Raw genomic sequence first — 13,158 nt, forward strand, 5'->3', positions numbered from 1 at the left:
GCTGCCAATTTTTAACTGAGATGTCAGATGCCAACTGTCAACTGGGTTGCCAGTTGTCAGCTGCCAATTTTAACTGGGTTGTCAGCTGTCAGATGCCAACTGTCAACCGGGTTGCCGGTTGTCAGATGTCAACTGGATTGGCAGTTGTCAGAAGGCAGCTGTCAACTATGTTACCGGTTAAAAAGTGCCAACTGTCAGCTAGGTTTTCAGTTGGCAGTTGTCATCATCTGTGGCAGCTACCAACAGATGTTGTCAGCCGCCAACAAACTACTGGGTCGCCAATTGCCAGTTAGTAGTTGGCAAACAAAACAAAGGTAAATCTTTTGGATCTGTCAAAATCAAATGCACTTATCTAAAATTCCTCTCTGAGGTTGTGTAATTCAGCTGTGAATTTGTCTTATCTTGAATTTAAAACAACAAAAAATTGAGCAGACTTTTATATCTCAACTGAAGCAACCATAGTTTGTAAGGAGCTACAGACAGACAACAGACAAATGAAAACCTAATGAAAATTCAAGTGATTCAAACTATTTTAAATCTTTCTATTCAGCAATTTAATTGGTTGCATTTTGACTTAAATAAAATGATATTCATTAATAAAAAATTTATAATAAATTTAAATAAAAAAAACCTTAGCAAAAATTAAAAGGGAATATTGGATTCACTAAAAATAAGTTATCTGATCAAGTTAGGCTCGGCTGAAGCAAATTGAATGAAGCTAAAGCAGATGGTTGCAATAACAACAAGAATTGAATAGATTTTTACAGAAGTCTATGAAGCAACATCTCTTATGACCTAGAGGGATCTATCATTTCAATTAAAGTAAAAGACAAAGCATTGTTGAAAATTGGTTTCTTTGACGGTAGCTCTTTGCTTTGAAAGTTTTTGCTTTTATCATGCAAATCTATTACATCAAGCTTTTCAAGCTGGACCTTTTTTGTCACTCTCATTGTGGCAGCAGCAGCAGCAGCAGCAGTGCCAGACACTGATGAAGGCTTTGATCAGCTTTGCTTGAGATTGTTGATGGTCAGAATAGAGACCACAGTCAATAAATGTCATCTTGTGACATGGAGAGAAAGAATTATGACAGAAAATAAATGAATTGATTATGGTCTTATGCTTGGAAATCTATTAAAACAATCCTAGAATTACGTAACCCCTGTCGTAGGATGAATTACAGGAAAGTAGAATGCTTGAATTTCCTTCCGTCTAGGTTTAATGCTCTCAGGTTTTAGACCTTGTTTCTCTCAAGTTATTACTATTACGAATTGTTTTTGCTGTGTGCTGACAGCTTGATATGAATTTGTGATGATTGATCTGTATTCACTAAAGTTCATCCCAATACCTTGTTTTTATTTGTCAATAGGCTGGTGTATTCATCTGCACACCTGCCAGCGGTGTCAACATCAAGTCCTGTAGTACCTCACTACACTGCTAACACTGGCAATAGCCAGCTCTTGGGTGGTCATACCAAAAACGTTTTATGCAATATGCACTAATAATAATAATTATTATCATTATTATTATTATTGTAAAAGTTTTTCTTCACAGTCATGTGGTGGTAGGTGACTGGTTTTAGTCCGTGTTGAGTCCGGGTCTTAACAAAAGGCTAAAGAATCCAACATCTTCCTCAACTCCACTAAGAGATGACCTTCCTCAAAATGTGAGCCATTCCTAAAATGGCTGTCTTCTGTATAGTCTCAAAAGACATGTTCACTCCCACCTCCGCCAAGTATGCTATATGCCTCATTGATATTGTTCCGAGTGCACTAATTACTATTGGTATCACTTCGGTTTTCACCTTCCACAGTCTGTTTATCTCGAACCCGAGCTCTTCGTATTTAGTAATCTTCTCATCTTCCTTCTGTACTACCCTTGTGTCTCCAGGTATTGCTATGGCTATGACCTGACTCTGTTTGGTTTCTTTATTTAGTAGTATCAGGTCTGGTCTTCTAGCTTAAATAACCTTGTTTGTCTGCACGTTGAACTCCCATAGCAGCTTCACTTTCTTATTCTTCAATACAGCTTCTGCACGGTGGTCATACCATTTTTCTGTGTAGGGCAACTCATGTTTCTTGCATATGCTCCAGTGCACTGCACCTGCCACTTTGTCATGCCGCCCTTTATATTCTGTCTGTGCGATCTTACTGCATTCACTATGTGGAACGCTGTTTCATCTTTCTGCTTGCACAATCTGCATTTCGGACGTTTGTTGACTTTTCTATCTTGGCCTTCCTATAGTTGGTTCTTAATGCTTAATAATAATAACAATAACAATGACAGTAATAAAATAATAATAATCCCACGAGCAAACGAGCGGAGCGAAGTGGGGGAGTTTTTATGATAAATGCATGTGCACACAACTTACGAAAATTATTCATCAACAATGAGACGAACCCTCGTCAAGAAATTTCATCAACAAATTTAAGCATCGGAATGTAAAGTCGTTAAAGTATAATAACGTTACAAAACACACTTGACCCTATTTAAATATGTTACCAAGTCTTTGTAAACCTTCGATAATATCTTAAAACTTACCCATCTGATCGGATTATACACAAATAGACAGATTAATTTCAACGAAAATCGCCACAAAACACTTGAAAAGCTTGGTTTAATAAAAGTTAAGACCGAAAATTGAAACGCCGAGGGACAGATAATAGAACGATGAAGTCTTGCGCAGTTCACGAAAAAAAACGTGCCCTTTTCACCAGTCTATAGCATTGTCGAACTGCCGAAAGTTTTGGCAATTAACATAGGAGTACAGAAATCGTTTCATTTTTGCCGATTTCAATTTTTTCATTTTCATTTGCCGACACATTTGAATACTTTCCCATTCTAACTGATGTCCAACGCAGTATAAGTAAAGCAAATGACGATGATATTTTTAATGTCTCTTATGAGATTATTACAATAATTAATTATAAGTTTGGATAACTACAAAACAATGACTACGTAGTACAGACTTTCTAAAAATCTAACGCAGTGTAAGTAAAGGCATGACGATGATATTTTTTCTAACGGTTCTAATGAGATTATTGCAATAATTAATTATAAGTTTGGATGACTACTGGACAATGACGACGTAGTACAGTTTTTCTAAAAATCTATATAAATATCGCAACTTCGTGATATTGTTAGCTATGCCGTTTTGAAATGTAAACAAAATTGTGCATTGGTTTTTTATTATTACTATATAAATAATATTGGTTATTCTAATAATATCAGTGCATTTTACTTGTAATATTGGCCAATATTGCATTTCTTTTTTTTGCAAGAGAAGAGATATTAACATATAATCTTTTCCTTTTATTATTGCTGTTTGTTGTATATAATAACACCCAGCACATTACAGCTACCATTGCAGGTATCCTATTTGACTGCTAATATTGCATTTCTCAACCATCAGTACCCTTTCTTTTTTCCAATATCACTTTGGTTGGGGGCTGCATGACAGTGGAATTTCTAGTTTATTATATTATTTTTATTATTATTGTTATTATTATAATTTATATCACTACAGGGATATAAACTGAGCATTGCAGAAATGTAATGCTCGCGCCTTACCTTAGACCTATATACGAGTCACCCTATAAATTATTGCTCTGAGGCTAACAGATTGCTGTAGATGAACGGTACTAACTAAAGATAACTAAATCAATTACAGTAATCAGGTTAACAATGGCCTTATTTAGGAGTTGTCCTCTACTTGCCAAATTAATATGAAAGTTGAATGCCTAACTTCATTCACTGTCTATTGTGACTTTCAAAAGCGAACATGTTCAAAAATATTTGCTCAAAAGTTTCTAGCAATGCTTTGTTGTCATACTTAGGTTTTGATTTGGACTATTAGATTATTATTATTGATTATTAGACTTTTAAAAGCTTAGTTTGAATATGCTTTGCAAAGTTTCAGCAATTTTAGGATTTGCCTCCCCTTTAAGCAAGTTTTACAACTTTATCACCAGTGGAGGCTTTGCAATTGAAGAGCCTAGCGCTAAAAGTGCCTAAGTCACATAATGTCCAATTCCATCAGCAGCTCATTAAAGATTTAAAGTTTATGGTAAATCATACTAATAGCTTTTTTGAAACATCTTTCACACCTTTCTTGACTACTGTGTTAACTTGACATTTGACATGAGTTACAAGGTTTTTTTAAAAACGGTAGGCGGGTAAGCAAAAAAATTAATTATGGACTTAGGTACTTTTGACTCAAATTACGGACTTGAGTACTTCTTGCACCGCGACATATCGCTGTGGCCTAATACAATCCGCTAAAATGCTAGTATCCAACATAATATGAGACTTTGCAATATAATGTATGATCAGAATATATATATATAATGTATGATCAGAATATATAATGAGGTTATATTATGATAATATGATACATGACTGGAATATGAGACTAAAATATTGAGATAAATTAATACTAAAAGGGGCGACCTGGAGAGTATAATGTGACTAAAATAATAAAATGAAACTATGTAATAAAGTAAAAGTTCTGCGCTCTACTCCCTATCATCATCATCATCATCATCTAGATCTGCAATGGCAGCACTGTATGGTTTAAGTTTGTCTTGAAAAGTAACTCTCGCATCTAGATGTACGTGGGAGAGAAGCGCCTTCACATCGTTGTATTTAGCCTCTTTGATCGCGAGGAAGTTTCCTGGTGGATAGGCCTGGCAAAGATTGGTAGGGTTGGTAAGATTCACCATCTTCATTCCTCTTTTCAAGATAATAACTGGAGTGGTACAGTCAGCTGTCATGGCAGTTCGGCTTGTCACCGTCTTTCCAAGTTGGAATCGAACCCCCCGAAATGCCACAATACCAGTTACTGCTTTTACAACGGGCTCGTAAGCATCTTTATAGTTCATGACAGTTATAACTGGTGTGTCATCTGGTAGCATATCATCTGTCAACGGGTGTTCAACAAAGGCTATCCGGAATGGTTTCTGTTGGTCTGTCGTCTTTATTAGGTTGACCCACTCCGACGGTAAAGTCACACGGTCCTTTTTCTTTCTTCTTTTCTCGATGCGTCCAAAGTCTCTGTATAATAAACACCTCACGTTGGTGAACGTGTAAGATTACAAGATTGCAATATACTTTTTCTCGTAATAACGTGAACTTAGAATCACATAACCAGTAATAACATCTACTCACCGGTCACAAGGCATACGACTATGTCCTGGTAAAGGGTACTTTACTTCGATTTCCTTGAGTGTGCATCCAGCTTTGTTGACTAGGCCACAGAGATAGGCGTAGATGTATCTGAAAAAAATAGAACACATGCATAAGCCTATCATTCTCATACTAGAAATATAACAGTACAACGCTTTAAAACGAGATATGTGTAACTAACACTGTCATGACGTATACTCACCTGTTCTTATTTTGCGAGAAGCAGTTGTCAGCAAAGATAGCTTAGTAATAATGTCCGGAAGCTTAGATATGTAATTGTCAAGGATTGAAATTACATCATTAGGGCCTTTCCCAGCATAATGTTCCGCATATAAGTACATGTAGGGCTGATCGGTAACCATGCTGTGTATATATAGGTTGTGTATCCATAGCTGCCGCTTGTAATATTCTTGGCCAATTCCAGTTAATGGGAGTGGTAAGTTCTTTTCATAGTCCATACCTATCACATCTGTATTTCCAGCCAGTTTCGCTGCTTCCGAATCTTCTTTCATTTAGACATTGAAGACGTCTGCCTTTCGAATGTGGAGCTCGTGTTGCGCCGTCAGCTCTCTAGCTTTCCTAGGATCCCCACCCGCCTCGGCAGCTTTAATATCTGCGGTGAACTTTTCACATTTGTCACAAATATCACTGCGGAGATATCCGAATGCTATGCTAAACTCAAAGTTAAATATATCGTGGTACAGCCAGTATTTGACATCGTTACACTCTGGCGTATCTCGTATAAATAGCCGGTGCATTTCAGCAATGCTGAGTTTGGCATCAAGGTAGCTTTTATTCTCATTTTTTGAGCGACTATAATGACTCTCATGTGATGAAAACTGCCTGATATGAGATCTTATCTTATCTCGAATATCTTCTGCAATCTTTGGATGGTTTCCATGATTGCCACGTCCATCTTTGATGTCTATGGCAAAGTTGAGAACCTTTTTCTTCAACCGTGACTCTTTGATGCCAAGTGTGCCACAAAAAGCTGACTTGCAGACATCTTCTGTACATGTTGGTAATGTGATAGAGTACGTGTAACTAGTGCGCTTCTTGGCGTCATCTTTGCGTGGTCTTCTTCTAATCTGGGCATCAGGTGTCACTGATATGCAGCCACATAGATATATATTTTGTCCATTGTGATCTGGTAAAGCATTGAAGTCTTCAAGGATTTTAGACAGTTCAGCTGGCAAAAACTTAGTGTTACACTTGCAGCGACACTGCACCAGTACCTGGACTCTTTCAGTCACCGCTCTACCTCCATAAAATACATGCTGCTTCCCTAGAACAGATATAAGAAAATTAATATTAATATAAACAACATGAACTTGACACAAAAATCACAAAGCAGACACTGCACTCCACTAGGTGCACTGACAGTTACAGTGACACAGGAAGCTGCAGGACTGATTGGAAAATTTATCCAGAATTATATAATAATATTAGTAGTAAAGGTTTTATTCTAGGACTCATTATCATAGCCTCCATATATTTCATCCTTCTATTTACTGAGATAAAGCTGTAATGAATGATTGATGAACAAGAGTCAGCTTGTTTGCTTGCCCATGACTGAATCACACTCACAGTCACATCACACTGACAAGGCAGATTGCTAGTTTCAAAAAGGTTGGTAAAAGCTTTGAAATAGCCATTGGATGTATTGTTATCAAATTACCTGCAATCTTGGCTGTTTTTATTTCATTTCTCTTCCACTTGCTTGGGGTATATCGTCTCTTCTTAGCTGAATTTGGCTGCTCATTCTCTCTATTCTCATTTATATCAACATTGTCAGCCATTTTGAGAATCAACAATGAGTCACATGACTTCAACAATACACATGATTGGTCAACTATGGACTTATGAACTTATAGCATACAATCCTTGGACTTAAGTACTTTTAACTAGGAGTAGGATCCGCCCCTCATAATCTCACTGCTTTAAACAGGGACTTAGACACATTTTTCATACAAAACAAGTGAGGACTATGTTGATTACACCCAGAAAAGTTTACAAAAGATGACAACTCAATTTTTTTGAATTTGTGACTTAAGCACTTTTAGCACTAGCCTCTTCAATTGTGGATTTGGCATAACAAAACAGGTTTTAACGTGATTGCACAGTTCGCATGGTTAGTCAGGTTACATCGTGATTGTGCATTTAGCCTTGTTAGACAGGTTGCAGTATGATTGCACAGTAGGCATGCTTAGACAGGTTGAGGTGTCAGCCTTAGACAAGCCACCAACCCTATATTGACTGATGCTCTTGGTTTATCAGCGACTAATTGATCTCACCAAGTACCTTGTAAGTGTAGCTGTATTGTCTACAACGTAATCAGTTACGGTAAAGATTATCAGGATACTACACACTTTAGTAAATAAGAACATGAGTGAAATGGACAGTGGTGGTCTGCGTTTGCCAATATATCTGAACCTACCAAAAGTTACTCACTAGCTTCCTTGTTTAGATCTTAGGCTCATATTGACGAATTTTGCTTCAGTGTCATTCCTCCTAGCTTTGGATCTTAGCTTTGCCTCTTAGCTTTACCTCTTAGCTTTGGCTTCTAGCTCTGGCTTTTTTCTCCTAGCCATGCCCCATAGCACTGTTGGCTTATGCGACATGTCAGTCTATGTCACATGTCAGTTTTTGTGTCTCATGTCAATTTTTATGCCACATGTCAATGTTTATGCTACATGCCAATTTTTATACCAGAGGTCAGTTTTTATGACACATGTCAGTTGTTATGCCACATGTCAGCAATTAAAGATAGTTACCTGAATTTGGGGATAAACGTGTTTTACACAAGCTACACACCTGTTGTTGTTTGTCAAAACTTACAAAGCCTGTCTATTTATTAATTGCAAACTTGCACTACTTATCTATCTATTGATTGCGTTCTTCAAAATGACATAAATATTATTATTTAATGGTGAGATGCGTTAAATAGTCCTTTTAAAAAGGAATTAGTTAAACTTGTTGAGACCTGAACTGCTCGAACATTTCTACACAGAGCTTGAACAAGCCTGGCTTCATTCGCAACAAGGTTACTTGTCAGCATAGATTTGTAGTAATTTATAATAGTTGTTTTGTGGCAAAAACTCTAAAAAGATTTCTATGTAAACGTACTACCTTGAAAATTCAAATTTCTATGAAATCTTTATGTTACTGAAACAATGACATCTATTTTTCATAGCTAATAAGACCTGAAAAAGACTACACTAGTTAATTGTAGTTCTGTTCTTCTCTGTAAAACGGTCCGATTAAGTTATTAGCCAAGTTAAGCATGCAATTTACACAAGCTATACAGTGAGCAGTAGATGGTTTTATTGGGAGATTACGGTACTCAGCAATCGTTAATTTCACTCGACTGGCTCCAGAGACGTCACTCACCTATCGATATAGCTTGTTTGTCTGAGAGCACGTTCTTTATGGCTGTTGTTAATACTTGTAACTGGACAGCAATCACGATAAGTAGGGCTATTCATAACCCTATCATACAATATGCTCTTTAAGACGAGCTTAACAACATAGCAACTTGCTTCAGCCGGCTCGACAAATTTAACTTGACTGCGCAGTCAGTAGGTAAGTAATGCTTCATGAGAAATCATTTCTTCTGATTGCATGACTCGATGTATATTTAAACAAATTTGGAGAAAAATGCTGTTTTTATTAAACATGACCTTACACAAAAGATTAGTAAATTTTATCAAAACTTGTTTCAAGATTAAAATCAACAAAAAAATTTGTGCTGAAATGACATCATCAGTTGGTATAGTTGACATCAGCTATTGTATTCAAGTTGCAGCGTTACGTATTTTTATTCTGCGGACCTATAGATGGAATAATCGCATCTTCACTTGATTTGAGCGGCTTAACTGTGACTAAGCTTTGCCTGTCGATTTTAATCTTGAAACATCTTGACACTCAGATCACCCTAAACATCAAAAAATATTAAAAATGATAGAAAGACCCTGATACTTCTTGATAGAATCAATTAAAATTTTATGTTCATTTTTAAGTTCATTTTTTGTAAGTTCATTTTTAATTCGAGCAAAAAACAGAAACTATTTGTTTGATTCATGCTCACCATAATAAACAAAAGAGCAGCAGATGTATGGCGCAGAGATGACGGCACTTACGATCAGTTGGCCAGTGGTCGAGTCACACCAGAACTTTCAGTCATGTTTGGTAAAGCATCCAACCACAATTATTATGGTGATAGATTAGTCCAAAGTCTATAGATCTGCCCAAAACAATTTTCAGGTGACTTTTTTATCGGAGAATCGAAGAGATTCGAATTGATCTCTAAAAACTGACAATGTAGTATTGAGTTGACAACATAAGTTAAAGTTGTAGAGATATAGCACAAAAATTTGCTTTATGTCAGCTACACAAACTTTCATTTGTCTATGTGTAACCAGTGGCAACCAATGACTGTAACCAGGGACAAATTGGGACAATATGGAAATGCATTCAATGCTTTTACACAGATGCATTAGAAATTCTTATATACTATAGAAAACAGAAATTATTTTTTCTCCAATTATAATCAATTGATGCATATTATGGTATTCCAGTGAATGAGTCGGCGTTTCTGGTTAAAGGTGGTTTAATCTTGCCATGGCTGTCTGCTTGTGGTTAGTTGCCAGGTTACCAAACTGGTGGGAAACTCTGTGTGATGATGTGACTGCCCTGTTGCATGCGATGAGACATCTATTATAGTGGCGCTGCTCTGTTTCACTGCCCTCAATTTTGAAACATGTTGACCATGTTCTAGGCAATCAGTGACACGATACCTTCAATCATATTTTATACTCAGTTTCAGTTGGTTAGTACAATTCTTCGGTTAATCATGTTACAGTCAACAGGGGATTGTTGTTGTTATGTTTGTAAACTTGCCATATGAGCCCCCCACCCCGAGACAGTTTTGCAAAATTATTGAATTCTAAACAGGCTTTTTGTTGTTACACTTGATAAAGATTTTATTCTCTAAGTTTTTAGAAAATATCAATAACCTTTTTATCTAACTTGTGAGTTACTTGTAAATCGACACTTGTGATCCTAGCATCGCTTGTATTCCTCACTCTAAATGGTTTCAAGTTTTCATAAAAGTTGAAAACCAAAAACACAAATTAGAAAAGTTGTAAAAAACTGCTTTTAAACAAAAGTAAGAAAATCACAATTTATTGATTCTAAACCCTGGTCAGCCGTATTCTTACATTTACCAGAGAGCTGTGTGTATTGGCCAACATCCAGTGTACTACTGTTGAATGTCTCTTTGATCATCAAGGTTTGCCATCGGATACAGAGACACTCTTATCATGCACAACCTCTTGTTGCTATGACCGCTAGCAGAGATCATACTTCCAAATCGATGGCTGATGCATGTTAGTGCATTTTAGCTTAGAGAGTTTATAGCATTAGTAAGGAAGAGAACAGCAGTAGTGTAGTTGTTAGATTTAAGGAATTTCAAGGGGAAGGGTGGTAGTTCAATCCTCACTACAGGATATCAGAAATTCAAAATACTGCACTGAGATACACTGGCCATAGTTGCCAACTTGATTGTGAGCCATCCTAGCAGAATAAATATGACACAATTAAGAATTGTTGTCACAAAATTTTTTTTGGCAAAACGTAAAAATTTTATTAAGATAAACGGAACTTGAGGTATTTTGAAGAAGATTGCAATGATGTTTTAACATTCTTATTAGTGTGGTGTCATTAGGTAAGATGTTCTTTTGTAGAGGTTATACTCATAGCAACGTGCTTTGCAGTAAGTTGCTGCTAGTATTTCAACCAGAAATCGCCTTTGCAATCTTCACATCAATAAAAATTAGAGATTGAAAGTCAAGTAATTTTGGAGTCGTATTCTCCTTATCATCCTTTGATTAGGTTTTTGTAAAACTTTTGCCTAAAATAGTTCAAAAAGTGCTTCTTTCTTTAATACAAAATGACAAACATTGAACTAGGTTCTTGCAACTAGTTACAAACTATATGAATATTCAGCCTCTCCAGGTCTTCAGCAGATTTAGTTTAGAGCTCAATAGTTGAAAACTGAAAACTCCAATAAGTGGGAGCGGCTTGTCATCTGGCGATTTATTTTTTCTGTAAAGACAAGTTAATAAATATTGTGCTGCTATTTTGTGGCAGCCTAATGGGAGGTCCACAGAAGTTTGAGACAGACTCTAACTATGCAAAATGGAGAATTGCAAGTAGAGGTAGATACGTGTTAAACTTGTAGTAAGTCCCATCACCAATGTTACCTTACTGTGAGTATAATCAGCTACTCTAAATGTATATAGCAATATTTTAGTTTCGGCTAAAGCTAAAAGTTTTGCTGATTTTTGTTAAATTTGAAGTTTAACCCTTTCACTGCCGCCCATGTACAAATTTAGCTGTCGACCTAGTGCCAGCCATTTTATCGAAAGTTGCTGATATTGCTTCATAATATGTATACAATATTTTTTCAATTTCAAACCCTATCTAGAACATTTTTGTTACATTTTTTATTTTTCCAACATTTTAACCAACACTGCTATGTAAAAAATTCAATGTATCTATACTTTGTGCGATGATAAAGCTATGTAAAGCTGTTGTCGCTTCGAAGCTAACACGATCCTCCACAATGTTCCTTACCCTTACAAAACTGTTACTGTAGCAGCACTATCAGAGTCAGTGCTGCTACTTTAATTATCTGTATAATCACGAAAATTTGAATCTGAGTTGACTATAATGTCATCAACATAAATAGTTACCTGTTTTCTGACTCGCGCGGTACTTAACAAAACTTACACAAAAAATTTTGTTTTTACGTTGCAAACTCTCAAACAAAATTCTTAGTTTTAGTTGTTTCATTATTTTAGGCTATTTTGTTAGATAAACCTTGGGACAACACTATCAATTTCATAAAAGTTCTAAAGACCACTGGTTATGTTGTCAACGAATAATAAAATTAAGTTACTATGCATATGCTGGGAAAGTTGCAAAAATGCGTCTACGGCACTTGACCGTAGAAAACGCATAAATGCATCTACGGCATCGAAAGTGTTAAAATTAAATGATATGACTGACCGATTTACTTAATCGCTTCAGAGAAAAATATTTGAGAAAAATATCTGTTAAGATTCTGCGTACAATTAGCCATCATAGCTATACTAACTCAAATATAGACTTATGCATGAATTCATGACATGTTGCATACTTTGTTACCGACACTTAATTTTGAGGTAAAAATAGAAAGCTGTCTTACACCATACTTCTCTTTGCGTCGTACTGAGAAAACATATTTGAATAATTTTTGTTCTTTTTGAACTCAGATAAAGCATTTTGGACCTGAAAAAATCAGAAATAACAAAACAGAATGCTGACTGAGACAGCTGACAGCATCCCTGAGGCTCTTGAGCTGTTTGTTTGACTATTGCTGACTACTGATTATTATCTATTGACCGTTGAGTGCTGACCATTGACTATTGACTGCTGACTATTGACTGCTGACCATTGACTGCTGACTATTGACTGCTGACTATTGACTGCTGACTATTGACTGCTAACTATTGACTGCTGACTATTGACTGCTGACTATTGACTGCTGACTATTGACTGCTGACTATTGACTGCTGACTATTGACTGCTGACTATTGACTGCTGACTATTGACTGCTGACTATTGACTGCTGACTATTGACTGCTGACTATTGACTGCTGACTATTGACTGCTCAATATTGGCTGCTCAATATTGACTGCTGACTATTGACTACTGACTATTGACTGCTGACTATTGACTGCTGACCATATACTACTGACTATTGACTACTTACCATTGACTACTGACTATTGACTGCTAAGTGTTGACTATCGACTACTGACTGTGGACTATTGACTGGTGACAGCTGACTATTGACTGTTGACTATTGACTGATTGCTGACTGCTGACAACAGTCTAGTAAAAGATCTCTGAGTAGATCATTTCATTTGCAT

At 36.3% G+C, this 13,158-nt stretch overlaps 1 protein-coding gene across 1 annotated transcript; it reads right to left on the reverse strand.

Annotated features, from left to right (window-relative positions):
* Window positions 1-4,321: 4,321 nt before the first annotated feature.
* Window positions 4,322-5,693, reverse strand: LOC137396699 (uncharacterized). Its single transcript, XM_068083013.1, has 4 exons — window positions 5,642-5,693; window positions 5,384-5,423; window positions 5,164-5,271; window positions 4,322-5,049 (listed from the first exon to the last, which is right to left on the reverse strand). Exons 1-4 carry the CDS (start codon window positions 5,691-5,693, stop codon window positions 4,512-4,514), a joined length of 738 nt encoding a protein of 245 aa, XP_067939114.1. The 3' UTR covers window positions 4,322-4,511.
* Window positions 5,694-13,158: the final 7,465 nt, after the last annotated feature.

Source organism: Watersipora subatra, chromosome 5, assembly GCF_963576615.1.
Source record: "Watersipora subatra chromosome 5, tzWatSuba1.1, whole genome shotgun sequence".
NCBI lineage: Eukaryota > Metazoa > Bryozoa > Gymnolaemata > Cheilostomatida > Watersiporidae > Watersipora > Watersipora subatra.